The sequence below is a fragment of the Gambusia affinis genome, linkage group LG01 (assembly GCF_019740435.1).
Source record: "Gambusia affinis linkage group LG01, SWU_Gaff_1.0, whole genome shotgun sequence".
NCBI lineage: Eukaryota > Metazoa > Chordata > Actinopteri > Cyprinodontiformes > Poeciliidae > Gambusia > Gambusia affinis.
Genome location: NC_057868.1, coordinates 37466336 through 37485213, shown reverse-complemented (window position 1 = coordinate 37485213; position 18878 = coordinate 37466336). Strand labels below are relative to the sequence as shown.

At 39.0% G+C, this 18878-nt stretch overlaps 1 protein-coding gene across 2 annotated transcripts in view; it reads right to left on the bottom strand.

Annotated features, from left to right (window-relative positions):
- The window catches only part of plekhg5b (pleckstrin homology domain containing, family G (with RhoGef domain) member 5b), a 76703-nt gene that overhangs the window by 21196 nt on the left and 36629 nt on the right, over positions 1 to 18878 (bottom strand). For both annotated transcript variants that reach the window (XM_044120321.1, XM_044120327.1), the window contains 6 exons: positions 6848 to 6989; positions 5059 to 5158; positions 4809 to 4869; positions 4519 to 4610; positions 4297 to 4433; positions 3739 to 3902 (listed from right to left, as the gene is read on the bottom strand). In XM_044120321.1, the coding sequence (XP_043976256.1) occupies positions 3739 to 3902; positions 4297 to 4433; positions 4519 to 4610; positions 4809 to 4869; positions 5059 to 5158; positions 6848 to 6989 (696 nt within the window). The remainder of the gene's footprint in view (positions 1 to 3738; positions 3903 to 4296; positions 4434 to 4518; positions 4611 to 4808; positions 4870 to 5058; positions 5159 to 6847; positions 6990 to 18878) is intronic.

Here is an 18878-nt window from a genome sequence, read left to right as displayed (position 1 = left end):
CTAAGATGAAGGTTAGACTTTTCACCAACAAACCATCCATAAATTTAGCTTAAAATGGCTGAATTTGAGTGAAAACTTATGTTCTCAAATGTTAAGTATGGTGGATGGTATGTGATGCTGTGGGCCTGCTTTCCTTTCAAATGCCTGCAAAGTCTCATATCATAGCTTTCTTTCTGCATGATAATGTAGAAACATTATTAAATACAAAGAAATCCTATCTCTCCTACATAGATCGGTAGAGATTGTGCAAAGTGGAATGATGAATAATCCCTTCCTCAGTGTAGTTCAAACTTGTGAAAAACATAATTTTGTAATATTAACAGCAAGAGTGCCAATTGGGACTCTGCAAATAGCGATTTGCAAAGTTGAATAAATATACTCATATTAAACATTGGAGTTTTCAAAATATGTCACCGTGAGATTACCTGCTAGTCAGAATGTAGATCCACAAATTATAGATTCACAATACCTTCCAGATATGTGTATAAACTGCTCCTGTTGATCAAACAGTGTGAAGCTAAAGTGTTTTAAGGGCTTAAGACTTCCCTTTAGCAGATGTGTTGCAACTCTGTGTCTGGAGAGCTGGGTCTCTACTTCTCCGTTTGGCAAAACTATGCGACCGTAGCCAGTCGCATTAACCCCTTTGCCTAATGAATGTGACGGACATTAGTAGAAATTCCTGGTTTTCACTGTGACCTCAGATTCCATGGAGTGAAGCTGTAAAAGTACAGATCTGGATTTTCTTTATGTGTGGATTAAAAATGACCTGCTAAAGTACAAACACTGCAGAAGGATGGAATATTTAACAACGGAGGGGAAAAGGGTCAGCAGCACTTTATGAGGTCAATCAGCAGGAGAGGAATCCATCTTTGACTAATCAGAGAACTTGGCTCAGTGTCTGTTATAAAATATTCTGAATCAACAGAGCTTTCAGCAGCCAATCATAACACTGGCAGAAACTGTAAACGAATATTAATTCCATAAGAAAACCTTGACATTCCAATTTCAAACAAAAGAAAACCTCATTAAGTCGGCGCATGTTAATTTCCTGCTGAAGAAAATTCTTTAAGGATGCTGTGGGAGTGGTGAGGAAAATCTGCGCAAAAATACAAACTCAGAACTAGATTTAATCTGTTTTGGTTTTATAAACTAACCAAAATAACCAGGGAATAATTTGAACAAACAGCGACCCCTGCTGGCCAAAAAATAAAAAATAAAGGCATCTTTGTTGTTGAGCTTTTCCTGCTCCATTGATTCCCAATGGAGCCATTTGTTTACCGTCATGTCTGGCTGACATTTTGTCTGAGAATTTAAAGCAATGCTTTTCTAACAAGATTGTTTAATTTTATTTTATTAAAACCTGACAGCAAATTATGTAAAGTGCTAGTAAACGTTAGGAATGTGTAAATTAAAAAACGCCTAATGTCCCAAATATTTTTGAAGAAAAAATATTAGTTTAATCTTGATTAAAAGTCAAGATGAAATAAGATGAAAGATCCAACAACACATGGATGGTCCATCGTACAGTTTTTACGTATGCAAATAAATTCACACACTCACCCGACACTTTATTAGGTACAACTATTCATCTGATAGAAACAATTCGGTGAAGTTAAAAGTGTCAGAATGGAGAGAAATAAAAAATGTAACTGATTTTAAACATGAAATAGTCCCAGACCAGCCGGTCTGAGTATTTCAGACAAACAAACACTGGCAGATTTTTACACTTTGAACAAGACATTTTTCCTGCAAGTGAAAATACCTGGCAGTGGAACTAGTACTTTTCATGATTACTGACTTAAAAGTTTATTTATCTTGCTGAAATGTTTCTATCTAGGTAGATGTGTATTAGTTCAAGTGTTCTAAAATATTTGCACTGTAAGCTAGATGAAAATTCTCAAGGTTTTGTGCTTTTGCAGAGTTGAACAATGATAATTGCTATACTCTAATAATCACCACAGTGACTAAATCTCAAGCCAACAGAGCCTTTTTAGGAGATTTCTATCATGGATTTCCATCCAAAAAAAATGCAGCAACTTTGTAATGATGTGCTACCAATATGGACCAAAGTCTGAGGAATGTTTCAGACAACATGTTGAATCTGTGCCATAAAGAACAGAATGGGAAAAAAATCCATTAATGTGTGATTTCGTAATATTATGCACCACAAACCAGAACTAGACATTTTTGCTCTTGATAGCTTTTAAATTACAGCTTTGCACAATATTTTAGTATTTCAAGTTATGTCAAATTTGTATTGTGAAAAGTAAAAATGAATAAAATCTACATTCTTGAAATCAATTTTCTATTGTTGAGTTGTACTTATTTAAAATTAGAGGGCAAAAATCTTTGCCATGGTCTTTTTTTGTTGTGTTAGTTGCAAAGTAACACATTTACACAACTTTAATAGAAATGGATTCATAATGTCATCCATAAGATTCTTGCCATCACCAGTTGATTTCTCTGTTCATATATTTTAAAAATGTATCTTAATGCCACCAGCAATTCAACACAGGTAACAGTTTTCTGTTAGATCATAGCCAACCTACCGTAAGAAGAGCACTACTGCCACCCTGAGGAATAAACTGGGATTATCTCCAGTTTAAACTCCACATTCATCGTCAGTAAAGCCGATGAGTCCTCAAACGAACATCAGGTAGGTACATTGACATTCTTTATCTCGTCAAGGAACATGTAGTGATTTTGGCCAAATTAACAAATGAGACACATGATGACTAAAACTAAACTTTCCTTGGCAACCTCCTGTGTTTATGTCTCAGCCTTTATGACTAACCTTGGCCATTTAGCTCCACAGATGGCAGGAAAGTGCTTTTACTGAGCCCCCACCTGTTTGCCCAGAGCAACAGACATCTGGTTTACAGCTTGCACACGTGAATGCAAAATCCAGCTCACCTGTGGATAGGTGGCTCTTGACTTTTGAGAAAGGTGATTAACAACTTTGTTTTAAGCACTTAAAAGGTCAGATGTCAGGCCTGATTAGCTTGAACCTGAGCCAACCATGAGAAATGAGAAGTTTGCCGCAGTAATGGATCGCATAGGAAGAAACTGAGAGGGTTTGGGTTGAGATTTCTGCAACAACAGGTGGAAAATAAATGATGTGATTGATGTAAAGTGCATTTTTTTCCCCTCAACAGGGTCAATTTATACAAACCTCTCTGAAACAGAATTTTTTTTTGTGTGACTTTGACACTAACACCTGGTATTACTTCTAACAGGCTTAAAACAGGTCAGTGATTTAGGAATCACAATTCAGGCCCTGGTGTCCCTACTTGCCACAGCCTGAACCTGCTGGCAGCCGGCCTCATTTCCAACCTTTATGTTCTGCAGCCAAGTAGATCAAGAGGCCTCAGTTAGCCTCTTAGAATCTCTCATCAGTTACAAAACAGCCGCTTCCTGTGGCTGCAGGAAGCGTAGAAGTACCAGTGAGTGTTTCAGGGTACACCAATCATAGCAGCAGGCGATAATAAAAAAAATAAAAAAAACGTCCAGCATGCTCATCCATGAAGGTGAGGAAGGAAGAGGTTTTATGGGTCGGAAGGAACAAAAGGGAAGCTATGGAAAATCGGAAAAAGGTGTGGTAGAACCAAACAGTCTGTGGGAGTGTTTGAACTGCGTTTGTGTTCAAAGTGTGTTTTCGAAAGCTGGGAAAGTTAAAAATAAGGAGCCGGAGGAGATGTGACGAGCTGCAGCATGGCAGAAAGTAAAACATGAACTGACCAGCAGATCGATGCTTTCACGGCGTCCCAGAGACTCGTGTGCCACCTTCTCTCTCGGGGTGAGGATGTAGGGGCTCTGGCCATCAGGGGGCTTCATGATGGGCAGGCTGTGCGATCGAAAGTCCTTCACACCCTGTGCCACCTTCACCTCGTCACCAGGACGTGCTACATAGATGAAAAAGAGAAAAAGCTGTCTCAATTTATGCAAATTAAAAATATACAAAAATCTAAAAAGATATTTGTGCAAATTAAAAATATATTCTTTGTTTTGAAAAGAAGCTCGGTCTTCCATAGTTTTCTGTAACAGAAAATCCTACATTGCATAATAGCAACATTTTCCACTTCTGACCAAGAGCTGGAACTAAGACCAAGTTTCAAACATAAATGAATGTTTATCAATGTAAAAATACTTTTTTTTTCTAAGAAATGGAGATTATATGTTGAACTGTCTTCTTTCCTTGCTTAGCCAGCTATTTGTTATGACCTGTGAATGGACAGACGTTCAGTGAGTTGGGCAGAAGATCAGTTGTTAATGAAAGGTGTGGTTGACAGTTTTTACCTTTAACTTTGAGGTAGTGTCCTCCTAAGCGATAGGCCTCAAAGTGCAGGGACAGCGGCGTATTGGACTGATCAAGGAACAGGTCGACCCGCGACAGCTCGATGCCATTCCTCTCGAACACTGGACCTAAAACCTCTCTGACAACACAAGACACAAAGACGTTTTGAAAAAACACTTTTACTACAATTCATTTTGCTCCTACCATCATCTGACTTGTCTAACCTCAGTGTTTTCTTTTTCATAGCCGGTACAATCTCTGTGTTGATGTCTACGTTGAGGTCAAACTTGAGGCTGAAACACTCTTTGCTGGGGTCCTGCAGAGAGCAGATGGACTATTAGGCCACAGCGGTGTTTGTTCCCAGCTCATCCACAGGGGGGCTCCTTCTTTCTGAGCGGTCTGACTCGCTCAGGTGAAGGACAGTTGTGTGGAACCAGAATGAATATTTCATGAACTCCCGTGAAAAGAAAACTGCTGTCCCGTTAAAAAAAACACAAACAGAAGAGTTACTTACATCAGTGTGCCGTCTCCTTGGCTTCTTCTTTCCCAACTTCATCCCCACCGTTTTACGCTCACTGTAAAGCAGTTGCAAAAATTAATCATTCTAAAAATCTTCAAAACAAAAAAACTGCCCGATTAAAGTCAGCACGACAGTTAAAAACACAAGACACACTTCTCATGGCTTTAAATGATCCTCCAGTAGGAGCCTGAGAGGCAGGAGGAGTGAACAAACACTAGCAGGACAAGAGAGGAAGGTTACCGACCTGCGGTCGTTGCTCCCTTCATCCTCTTCCTCCAGATCAGAGGGGGGGCTGGTGCGTGGGGGGCAGGAGCGCGTGGACACGTTCCGAGCCAGGATGGAAGCTGGAGGTTAAGAAAACACAGAAGTCACTCCCTCTGTTGGATCACAACTCATTTTACCTCAAACGCTGCACTCCACAGAGCTGACACAAATTACTAAAACACACACAAAAACAAACCATGTTAACCCTTGAGATTAGCACTCTGTGGTTCTAAAGACAACCTGCTGCGACTTAAAATATGAGTGTGGATCCTAATACATACAATACAGCCTCGTATAATGATTTATTTTATGTGGAGGCTGGAGCCGACACCAATAATAATTTTTGTATGAAAAATGAAAGAAATTGGCACATTCTGTACTACATCACTTGAGGAGTGGCTTAATTACTGCCGAGTGTGTTCTTTGAGCAAATATCCATAGTTCATGATAATATCAATCAATCCATCCTGATTAATCCATTAAGCTGTTTCAGTCCTAATTTTGTGTATTAGTTAAACATACTAAATCTAACGTCATGAGTTCAAAACAGTCAACATTTTGTATCATCATTTATTCAATAAATATGAACTTATAGGAAAAAAGTCATAGTGGTAACCTAATCAGAGAGCACAGGAAAGTTGCAACAACGTGCGGCTCATGCTAAGCATTTTTATTAACTCATCAGGAAATGTGATCATCTCTATAAAAAGAGGAGTTTTGTCTGTTTGATGCTCCAGGGCACACAGGTGTGTGTTAATACAATGCCACAAAGGAAAGACGACAGCAATGTTCTTAGAGAAACAATAGTTGCTGCTAATCTATCTGAGAAAGGTTAAAAGGTCATTTTCAGACATGTAGAGAAAAGAAAACATTGTTCACAAGAAAGAATATGTTATTGCTTATAGTTTTGGGATTAATCCTGCTTGAGAACTGCAGAATTAGACATCTCAGCTGATTGACTGCTTACATTCTGGACGCAGTCTTAAAGATAGAGTAAGGATTATTATGACAATTATTTGGGGAGAGTTTAAAGTAAAGTCACCGCTTCTCCGCAATGAAAGGAGTAAGTTGAGGTGGTTTGAACGTTTTATCGGGATGATCCCTGGGTGGGACATCCCGATAATTTTTGGGGAAATATTTTGAGAAAGATGGCAGATTTAAAAAATGGGAAAAATATGTTTTTATCTGGATGAAAAGTTGCAAAAATAGACACATCAAATTTAAATTTCCAGAACCAGAAGTAGTTTTGTCCAAACAACAATACGATCAAAGCAGAAATGTCCTAAATATGTCAACACCTGGAGATGGAAAAAAAATGAAACACCCTCCGTGGCTAGTTTGCACAAGCCCAAGATCCTCAAATTACACCCCACTCCCCGCTGCTCAGAGGTTTAGATGGCAAACTGGGGTTGTCTTTGTTGAAGATTTAGTCAGGGTTTGAAAGTCACCAACCAGTCAGAGTTTTGTGTAAGTGAGCCAACAGCGCCATGCGTCAGGTTTGAAGTCAGGTTTCTGTGGTTTCACCTGAAGGTTTATTGCATTTGCTGCTTCTTGCCAATCAGAATGTCTTTAAAGCGAGTGGTCAGAGAGCTTAGGCACAAAAAGGGAAAATGATTGACATCACCTGCCTTATATAGACAACAATAAAGACCTGGCATGCATGATATTTACACAGTGAAGGTCCTGTCATGAGGTAATGGGGGATGACTTCATCCCCCTACCAGGCAGAGGGGGAGGGGAATGGAGTACCAAATAAAGAAATCATCTACCTTGAGGTTGCAGGTCAAATCGGGGGTGTCGGTCAAAGTGCATGTTGTCGGCGGTCTCTGGATGGCATCGTGAGTCACATGAATCACACAGATGAAGGGGGCTTTTGCTGTTCAGGTCCTGGCAGTCTGGGTGGTGGCAAACCTGCACACAGAGCAATGCACAAAGTCTTTACATCGAAACAGAGACACGTTCAAAATAAAATAATAAAAAAGAAGGGCTGGGCTGTAGTGAAAATGCCATCATGGTCACACACTTTTAAAATAAACAGCTCCCTGCTCCACTATTGTTTCTGCTACAATTAAACGACCGCAGAGGCCGCCACAGGCAGCCCTGAGGTCTGGCGACTCCCACCATCTGTGCCCCTCTAAAGTCACCTCATGTGCTGGTCTGGGATCTGCTTACCCTGACATAATCCAAAACTGTACGCCTTACACTCAATCCACAAATCTGACTATAGGTCAGCAACTGGGAGATGCCGTGGTTCCAAATTAGGAAGCTTGAGAGCTGTAGGATTAAGGATCTGTCTGTCTCTGTTCCAGACATATCAAACCATACCCCCAGCTTTTCCACCACCTTCAGGACCAGTAGACTCTTCAGTGTGTCGCAGCAAGGCATCACCCACAGCCGGCTCAGGAAGCAAGGGATGTATGAGGAGATACAATGGAGGTCCTGCTAATGTACTTCCCGACATTGTTTCCTTGTGCTCGGGAGGAGTAGTGTGTGTCTGTGCAAACTGCGTGCGTGTGTGTGTGTGTGTGTGTGTGTGTGTGTGTGCGCACATGTGCATGAACAGCAATGACTGGAGCATTACACAGGGAGTGCAAAGAAGTAGATGCTAAACATACAAGCATTACTCACTTGTTTCAAGAGAAATATGATGTCAATGAAAGACTGTATGCATCACATCAGGTTATTGGCTGCTTTAATACATCAACAGGTCAATTGGGGAGGAAAAATGACCAAATAATGAAGGAAATGGAAGATGAGGTCAAGTTTGGGTGAGTCCAAGGTGAAGACAGTCTAAGGGTGTTTTCACACCTGATAGTCCAGTAGACTGATTGGGAACCAGAACTGCAACATTTGTGACATTTCCAGCTGGTGCAGTTTGCTTTTACAGAACTGTGTCAAATGAAATAACCCTTAAAAATACATGTCCCCCTGTTTCCCCATCGTCTGTGGTGGCACTGCACAAGAACCACTGAAGACATGAGAGCAACTTCCTTTTTGCTCTCACAATTTTATCAAAAATGAAGTGGCAGGTTTTATTGGTTGCAGGATTTCTCTTTTTTTCATTGGTAAAAGACTTACTTTTTCCACAAACTAGCAGGTTTGTTCTGATTATATTTACCCAGAATTCCCTGCTCTATAGTCTGCTTCCTGCTTTGGAGCAGTCTCTGGTCCACACTAGAGTTTACTTCAACTAAACAGAGACCTGGGTTTTTAGATGGACCAGAGTTAATTTTGTTTTGGTCCACATCAATGTTTGATTAAACATTCACACTTCCCACACAAACTGGACTTTCTAGTCAAACAAGACTAAATGGTGTTGGTGTGAATCCACCCTCAAAAAAAGACCAGAGGAAGTACAAATCCCCTAGTTCAATCGTGCAACCTAATTGGGTCCTGCACACTGTCAAAGCCTTCTGACGGTCCAGCAGAGATTAAAGCCCCGCTCGGAGTTGCACGAGCCAGAGACTTTTCCTGCAGCACAGACTCCTCACTTCCTCCCCTACACCCAAGGTCGCTGCACCCACGTCGAGCCACTGTCAAGCTTTAAAGCAAGAATAGATCACACTCTGAGAAGAAGCCCTGACTCAGACCAAAACTAAGGAAAGGTCAACATGAAACCATGCAAGATTCCTGTTTGTACTCACTCACTCATTCATTCCCAGATTTTTGTCTAACATCTCCATCAGTTCTGAAAATGCTACATATTAAGTACTAATCATGTCCGGCTCATTATTTTTTTCCTAAACTAGTGCAGCAAATTGCAGGTAAAAATGATTTTTGCATCTCTCCGTCCATTAAGTCACTAATGTCAGACTATCGCCCAAGGATCAAAAAGTAGACGTCTGTTACAACATCTCCTGATGTGTCATCAAAACCACGATTCTTTTAGTAAATTTTCCATCAGACAGAGGCAGAAAGGCAGAGAAAAGTCAGCGACTCAAACACCAATCTAAAAAAGTGTACACAGATAGGTGAGCTCTCCATAGCACTGTATTGAGGGGTTCACATTCTTGCCATGACTCAAGCAGCTGAGGAAAAAGAAGATTTTAGCCAAATTCAAGAGTTCAAAGCAGGAAAAAGACTTACTAAAAACTCTTAAAGATTCTGCTGTCTATGCTGGGTTTTAGTGTTTCAAATACTGAACATTCCTGTCCTTTTAAAACTGTGCATATGCAGATCCATGGTTTAATACCCTGGAAAGGGTTATGTTATTTTGGGAATTCTAAAAAAAGGAGGGAATCAAGAGTTCCCAAGAATTAAACCACTGGTAAAGTACAATGAGCCAGGATTGTTTTAGAGATCAGACACAGCTGAGCTTGATGATTGGATACAGGTCATGTATAAAAACCATTTATACAACCAGGGTTAGAAACATTGTATGTTGGGGAAAAAAGTCAAGAGCAGAGTGGCCTTTGTCCTAATAGTGAGCCTGGCCTACTGATGGGGGTTATGAGAACTTTGTTTTGTGGTTTACATGTGTTTTCTAGATCAGGAGGAGTCTTATGTCCACGTCTCTACAGGTATTTTGTGGGTGGGGTGTTGTAGGAATATGGGGCAGCTGGCTTACTTTTAAGAGTGGTCTGGTTCTTGGTATTACCAAAGCAAGTTGTGCTTGTTGCCAGTGTAGTTAATCTCTACTAAACATGCCCCTCACTGCAATCACTGCAAAGGTGTTCATGGACATCATCTCATCTCTGGGTTGTTGAACCTGAAGATCTACATGTTTGTATTTGACAGATTATGCATTCTGCTGACCAAGTCTTGACCTTCACTGGATTGGTACAGTCTTGTATTGACATGGCAGGGCTGACAGTCACCTCCTTCAAGCCTGAGGTCTTAATTTTCTGCCAGAAAAAACAAAAAAGTCTTGATAAGATGTTGAGGTTTTACAGAGTAATGGTGAGAGACGTGCAGAACAAGTGGCACTGTGAAGGGCTGAATGTGCATGAAACAAACACACGTCATGTAATTGTGTAGTCTGTGTATCCCTTTGCGTGCCAGCTCTTGGATCTTCCTGGATTAGTGGACACACGCATACATCCTCTCTTAAAACAGCTGAGAACACACACACACACAAGTGGTGCCACCATAGCTCTCATCTTGGCTTAGCACGTCCAGCGCCACGTGGCACCTGACTTATGAACCCGTTTCAACACATCCTACAGGCATGCCCATTTACCACACAGACACGCACACACAGGACAGACAGACAGAATGGCTGCATCATCCTGAAGCAGAGGATGTGATAAAGCTCAACCTGTTTGAAAGGAGATGAGTCTATTGTGGTGAATCAAAATTATTATTCAAACAAAACTAATCTTTCCATAAGCACACCAAGGAGAGAGACTATTCAGTCATCCTGCACAGAGTTTGATCTCTTTATGCTGCAAACTAATGAATGCTTACACCAGCGGTTACATCAAGTTGAGATTCAAAGAATCACTTAGATTCATGACCATTGATGGTTGAAAAATCAGCCAAGCGGTGGAATTTGGCAGCAGTTTCCTCACAGCCATCAAATCTTTGGCTAAAGAGGACAATCTGAGGTGAGTTTGTGCAGGTTGCCACATCCTCACAAGCTTTTAAGTCTGTTCCCAGGAAGTCTTCAGAGCTACAAAAGAGCTACTTATAAATTTTAACTTTCACCGATATAATGTCAGAGATGATGAGATTTGACGAGAATGTGCTCAGTCAATCTTTTTCTTCCCGAAAAAGCATGCCGGCTTTCTGTTTGTCTGTGGTTTGACTGAACTTCCTCTGAGCTCACTCGGGCTTCTCTGGAACAGCACGTCCCGCCAGAGTTCACCTATCACTTATGTAATCGCACACACAACAGAATGAGTGTGCATCATGACAGAAGAAGGTATGAGACCCGCTGGGGTTGATTTCTTAAGGAATGCATCTTCTCTGAGATAAGAAAAAATAACTGACTCCTTTCTTCCGATTTCTTTCCCTGCAAAAAGTCCATAAATCCGAGGTGCACTGACATCTTTTATGGCTGATTTAAAAGACCCACTTCTCTCAAAGCTGGAGAGTTCGCTGATATAAAACAAAATCCTCAATTCATCAGAGAGAATATCTAATGAACACTTTAGAAAACATTACAGACTTTTGGTACAGCTATAAAGGGGAGGAGGTCACACTGTGGTTAACATGAAGTTGGGTGGTTTTTATGCTTTCACATGTACACGTCATGAGGGGTCAAGTATTTGCAAATTACTTATTTATGAATGGAAAAAGCGTTTTGAACCACTCTGGCCCCATGCAAAAATATAAATATCCAACTTGGTAAATCATGAATAAAATGTGATTAACTATTCTATTTTGATCGTGTACTCCGGTCTGATTTCCATCAGATCTGCACACCTACACAGAACCTGTTTGACAGCAAACCTGTTTAACTTTTGATAAGTAAAAGATACCAAAAGTCAATACATCATACAGCAATCTAACTAAATTCAAAGGCTGAAGAGAAACAATGTTTCTAGACTTTAATAAAAGAAAACAGACAATGTTATAGTTATATATAGATATTTTAGATGTTATAAAATTAGAATATATTTAAATTGTCACTGTGAACAAACTCAATTAGACTGATATTATATCCAAAATTGAATTAAAGCTGCATATTCATGTGTTCTTAAAAACAGGCTTTACTTTAAGTACAAAAAGACTTTTAAGCATAAAATTTGATTGGGTAAACATGTGCTTAACTACATCCCGGATAGCCTGACTGTTGGAAATTATATGGAGCACAGAAAGATAAAAGTATTAAATCAACATTTCAGTTATGGTCTTTTTTCAAATAAACAATGTTTAATCATTGTTTATTAAAAAAACAAAAAAAAAAAAACAATGACTATCACCTCTGACAATCACCTCTTCTCCAAGAGAGGAGAGGTGATTGTCAGCACTGCTGATTCAGTCTGGTGGTGAGAGTGCAACAGAACCAGGCAGCAAAAAAACATGGAGCAAAAGCTTAAAAAAAATCTTATCTGTGGAAACATGACCTGCTATGCATTATGCCTCTGCTTCAAAACACAGAGGTGTGGGTGTGCTGCCCACACCCACAGAGCAAAGTCATATCTCAGTCATTGTTTTCAGCAACCATCTCCAAGCTCACATCCACATTGACTCTTAAACATGTGGCCTAATCTTTGAAAGCTTTCACTGCAGACAAAATCCAGGCAGTGAGTTTAATTACATGGGCCAACATTAATGTTGTTCATCAAAACATTGAGTCAAAAAAAAAAAATGATTTCAGTTCCTGTCCCAACATGCAAGTCATCACCTATTTAGCAGTCATTGCTAGTTTTTACAGCGTGAACTTCTCAGCTCATCAGACATGAAGAGCTGTTGGAATGAGCTCCTTTATGAATTTTTTCCTTATTACAAGCTTCCGCTCTTTTTACCCAGTTACTCAGTTCACGCAAACAAGGTTAGAAAACACACCAATGAATTCCAATAAAACACCCACCCACACACCCGCAAACGATTGGTTAGCGTTGGAGCAGCAAGAGTCATGCACAGTCTTGTTTAAACAGTGACTTGTGGGTAAGTCGGTGCAACATCCAGACAGACTTTGGTCAGACCAGCTCACGCAGTCTGAAAATCAAACTAATCAGAAAAGCCTAAACTCAGACACACCGCCACCTCATTAACGGTTCATAGTCTACAGGAGACAACTGCTGTCTCCTTTTTACGGTCGAATACACTGATGCAGTGACCTTTGTCTAAACCTAGTTCACACAAATACAATTCAGAGCACATGAATAACACTTTAAGCATTTTGAATTCTCATGAACAGAAAACCCTCCAGATGCATGCATGTAGTTAACCACCATACCCCGTGCCTTCTTTCAAGTCTTCTACAGCCGATTTTTCAATTATCCAATGTCAAAAAGCAAAATAGGAATGAAAATATGTCTTAGCACTTGCCTAATCTTTTCTTCCATAAATCAAGTCAGAGTTTTCTAACATCACAGTACCATTAAAACCAGATGGACTTCAGCTAAATGCAACGTTGCATGTTTAATGCCTCACAAAAAAATTATCAGATGTCATGCAATAACAAGTTAAAAAATGTTGCTTAAACCTCACTGTTTCACACGATGCACTTTCAGTTAAGTAGGTTATTTTGATGTGAAACCCATACTTAAAATTAAATAGACTCTAAAGGGTGTGGTGTGCAGAACCTGGATGCAAAAATTATAGCCAATTTAAAGGTTCAACATTTTATCACATTAAAACCACATATTTTATAGGATTTTAGGTGATATACCAACAAAAAGCAAGTTCAAGCAGAAGGAAAATTATGCTTTTTCAAATAAATAAAACCCAGATAAATAAAATCCATGGCATGCAACTGCATTTTAAACTAATGTGTATGTGAATGTGTGTGCGTTGCACTAAGGCTTGTAGAACCATAATACCATCCAAGCAGGGATGGTGGGTTCATTACAACACAGTGTGGCAAGACACACTTTATGCTGGTACCTCAAGTACTTATTGCTACTATAATACCTCTACGCCCAACTTACCAGCCAATAGCATGAAATGAACAACAGTATGCATGCAACAAAGAGATTTTACAAAATTGAGAGCCTTTTCTGCACCTCCTCCCCACATGCAAGCAGATTTGGTGAAGAAAAAAGAAAAAGAAAAGTTTTAAAAACACAGATGTCCACTTTGTGGACTGTAGTGTTTTTAAAAAAGAAAATATGACAACACTGGAGAGATTTTTATATTTTTCCCCGTTTGGCTCACTTTCCCACTCCGTTTACCAGTAAACTAAAAAAAGAGAGAAAAATATATATCTTTGAAATAGGCAGATTAGTGAAAACCAGGTCTCGGTCAAGTGCTGAGGTCACTTCTGAAGTCTAAATTTATGCTTTCTGCTTGTTGCAAATCAAATCACTTAAATACCAATCTTTATTCTGCATGTAACACATATCTTGTAGTTTCTTCACTTTTTGTCAGACTGTGCATTTATTACTCAAACTCGCATAATAATATATTTTAGTAAAGTCTGACTCGTTTGAGATGTCAGTTTTTGCCCAGCTGATGCATCTGGCGATGTCACCTAGAAGCTTTTCTGTGGTCTGGATGGTTTTCTTGGGTCAAACCCTTTGTGCAGACAATTTGCAAACATCCAACCAATGAGGATTTGCAGGTGTTAGAACCGAAAAAATAAACAGCAATCAGCTCACATCATTATCTCATCCTCGCATACGGACTTTGTTTTCACAAAGTTTTTTGCTGAACAATTCTACACTGCAGCACCAAGTCAAAGAGTTGTGCTGAGTTCAAGGTGTATTTTAGAAGATCATAAAAAAAAAGTTTAAAAAAAAAATGTTTTCCAAAATTTCAATTACATCATATTGATAAAATCTAAAAAAAGTTTGTTTTTCAGAAATCCCTTAATTAAAAAGTAGAATTAGTTAATTTTTTAAAATAATTAAATTGATTGTGTGACTGTCTGTAGTAAAAGCTTTATTAACCATAGAGTCAAAGGTTTAAGGTGAAGTAGCAGATCATAAGTCTGCTTGAGCTTTTGATAGATATTTCATCCAATGACCTATTTGGTATTTCTTTGAAGGTGTTTGCCTCTTTCCAGATGGTTTCTGTAAAGAAGATTCCAGCAACTAATCAAATTCCTGATTCACCTGTCAGAGATCAGTCAAATGATTTTAGAAAATAGCATCTCTAAAGTTGTAATATTGCTGAATGAGTCCACACTTTTCCCAGCAGAGGCATGTTGCCCGTCTTTAAAATCCACCATCCAAAATGCAGCTTTTTTGTTAGGCTCTTAATTGCTAACTAAATATACAACATCAGCTTCTGTATTAAATGTGATGGATTGCCAGACAAAAAAAAGAAGGGAGGGAAATGCTTGTAAAGGGAAATGTTTGCTTCAAGTCATGGAGAAGGACTCTTATGCGGCCTTTTTCCAGCTACTTTTCCTTGTCCTCCTGGGAGAAGAGCACATAACCCCCATGCATGCTGGAAGGAGCCCACTTTCCTAAACTTTACAAAGAGCTGCCATTAGCTGTTGCCTGGTAGGTGGGATTGAAAACAGTGCAGAGGAAGACTGCAGGAGATTAAAGTGAGGGGACACGCCTTGCCCATGTCTGATTTATTTTTTCAATAAATAAACAATGCATCTGTTGAAGAGCCCACTCGCCTGCTTTCTTCTCTTGCCATGTGTCCTCTGGCTGAGTGGGGAGGCAGGAGGAAGAGAGCCAGGCCCTGGGTTTTACGGCGGACCTTATGCAACTGCACTGCCTTCCCGTCTGTAGGTCTGTTCTAGATTAACAGACTTGCCCCCACTGTTCTACAGTACAGTACATATGGCTTCACTCAAACAGAGGCACTTGTTGTGGTTCATACCTCCTGGAAAAGTGTGGATGAGGAGAGTGTGCATTTCTGAGACATACGTTAAGCACAACTGTAAAGAGAAAGTGGTAAAAATTTCCTCAATACATCAAATATAAACAGTGGTCTTCAGTGACTCTGGGTCAATCTGTGCCCTTTGTAAAAGTATATCAATTTACTCAAGTCTATGTTTTTCCTTTAATTCAAATATTCACAAATTCTTGAAATAAATGGCTTTCACTTGTGATTTTATTGATTTATATATAATTTTTATATGACTTTAACATAATACTTCCATTTATTTTGGATCCAATTCATGTTTGGGCTTTCTGCTTCTTAAGGCCAATTATGGCCTGTAATAAAGCAAAAATAACCATTTATGACCTCCTTTAGATAGATATAATTTATACAATTAATCTGCAGTGGACCCCCAGAATTCGCAAAGGTTAGAGACCATTGCTTCAACAAATAGATTAAATCTGCAAATACCTTTACACCCTTCTAAAATGACTATAAATGCCTATTTTAGTCATTCGACCACCAAATATACCTTAATATGCATTAATACACACAGAGGAGACCGTCTTAGCTCAGGCTAACATCCACAGTTGTCCTCATCTCCAACTTGGGGGCACAGCCAATAAGAACCAAGGAAATGAATGTCCATCCATGATTGGTTAGTACTAGCCAAAAGTATGTCAAGAAGCATTGAATCCAAGTAGTTTAGCTTTCAAAGCCCCAATTTCTTTTCGTCATCATCCAATCTTATATACACCCAAAAGAAAACACTGCAACTAGGTGAATCATGTGTAAATAATTTGGAGCTATGTTTAATAGATTTGGGGAAATTAGAACCAAAACTACAAAAGTGTAAAACAGCCAAGAGGTGAAATGAGCAGCACCAATCCCAAATGAAGGTTGACTCTTATTTCCAAGTATTAATTCAACAAAACTTGCAGTGCAGCTTGGCTGAGTCACTGACTAATTGAGGAAGTTATTCCAAGTGACCCGTAAACTCTGGAGTGCCTGGATTTAAAGATCTGGAATTTGATAAGCTCGCTCTGTTCGTGTGGAGCAAAGCCAAGTAATGACTTTTTATATCTGGTAGAATCTGAGCATTCGGTGAGTCAATTGAACAAGGCTGGATTGTGCAATACTTTTAGTGAAGCCTCGAGGAAATTAACATCTGTGAATGTGACAGCCTGAGCTTCGTAGCATGAAGTCGAGTAGAAGTAGATTTATTATCGATATAAATAAGAAATGCACCAGACCGGGTTAAAACTGAAGAAGGCAGGTGTGGACTGAGAGTGCATCCGCATTTGCCACTGGCTCGGAACTGAAGGGTAATATTAGGGAAGTACTTCATTACATTTATTTTATGGCATTATACTGCCTCAAGGATGCTTATTCATATGCAAAATATCTGTTTTTCTCATGCTCAGGCTGATTCACCTGTGTTTTTATGAAACTGCTTAAAATATATATATATATATACCGTAGTACTTTCTAGATAACATGAAAATAAATTCATGTTAAATTAATCTTTAATACACTGGAATAGTCTCAAACTGGAACATCTGATGCAGTTCTAAAGTAGAGATCGTTTGAGGTTTCTTCCCATCCTCGCAATCTTATGAGCTGGTAAGATGAATTAGGTCTTTGCTCAGTCTTGACTGTCACAGTTGCAGCCGTTTTAAGCCTTGCTATGATCATAGATGAGCAGCAATTTTCTTGAAGCCATTTCCAGGCTTGTAAAAACAGCAATCTTCCATACCTGAATGGTTCATACGCTTAAAAAGTTTGTTTCAAGGGAAATAGGTTTCTGTGTCCCATTGCTATCAAAATTAATCAAACACTCACCCTAAGCAAATGTACATTCAAATATTATAAAACTGTTTCACTTGCAATGTAAAGTGAACCCCCAATATTTATGGAAGCTAAGGACCACAACCGTAAATACTATTTAAAAATGTCTATAAATCTATTTTAATAGTTCAAACACAAAATATACCTCAATATGTGGTATTAAGCAAAATGGAAATAGGCTTTAATCTCACTTTTTGGGGTACAGCCAGTTAGCGGAAAGTAAAATAAATGGTGCACCTGGATTGGTTGGTTTGCAAAGGGCAGCCATTAAGTATGTCAAGTATCTCTGTGTCTAGGTACTTTAGCTCCTCAGCTATTTTTCAATTATTTGGTCTATGCTATACAAAGAAATTCGCGAATAGGCAACTTTTCCAAAAATGATTTTGAGTTACATTCCATGGAAAATCTGGAACTGGGTGCATGAAACATTGAATATTTATTTTTTGTTTCGAGTGAGATAACTACAATAATAATAATAATAAAAAAAATGTTGTACACAATTTTTTCCTCAAATAAGGTTAAGTGGGAGTGCTGTATTGGTTGTCAAACAATGTTATTCAAATTGCAATATGTAAGGCCTCTTCCACTTTCTTAAAGCAGAAACCAATACGCAGAGGTGGTGGAGATAATTTTCCTAAGATCATAAGTAATATTAAGAAAAAAAAAAAAAAAAAAAAAGTTATTGCACTGAGATGAAAATGGAGACTAATTTATGTTTAATCAGTTTTAAACCCAAAACCTGATACTTCTCCACAATGTGCATTGTTTGTAACTGCACAGGCTGACAATTGCAGCTTTCACTAAAACAGATAAAAAACAGATCTTATCTTATCATTTGTTGTTTAGAGAACTGCTTTTATCACATCTTCATAAGATATTGCTGATCCTAGAAACGGTTGCCAAGTTGATGTCAGACAACCGCTGTTCAGGTATGAGGTTTATGGAATGGTCAATCAGCACCTTCACCCGTTTATCAAAGCCACTCAAGATAAAACCAAAAGCCATAATGGTAACAATCTGCTGGAGAAACAAAGACTGCGTCCACAGATAAGGAAGCTACAACAAATCCAGGTTACGGCAAAAAGTCTGTATGTAAACTCTTCTGGATGTTTACAGCGAAGGTTTTAGAATTGTCCCTTCGGCAAAGTTAGCGTAACTAACTGACCTTTTGGGGATTTTTAGAACGGGTTTCTGGATACAACAGGCAACAAATAAAATGTTCAGAGCCAAATAAACTCCATAACTGTCTGACAGACCCAGGCCAATGATTCTGACTGACTCAGTGTCCAGATCAGACTGCCTGACTCACTCGTTGTTTTATAGGATTTGGACACCAGACAGATTACAGTAACTGTAAACAATATTTCATAACATCATCCTCCTCTGCTCAATGACACACATTTGAAGAGGGACGTTATTTCCCAGATTACACACAGGCATTTTGAAGAGGTGGGTCATTTTACTTGAACTAGATCATTCTTAAAGTTATTGCGTAAGCAAAAGTTTTACCATTTCCTTCAGCTTCTGCACATTTGTCATATTACAGCCACAAACAACCAT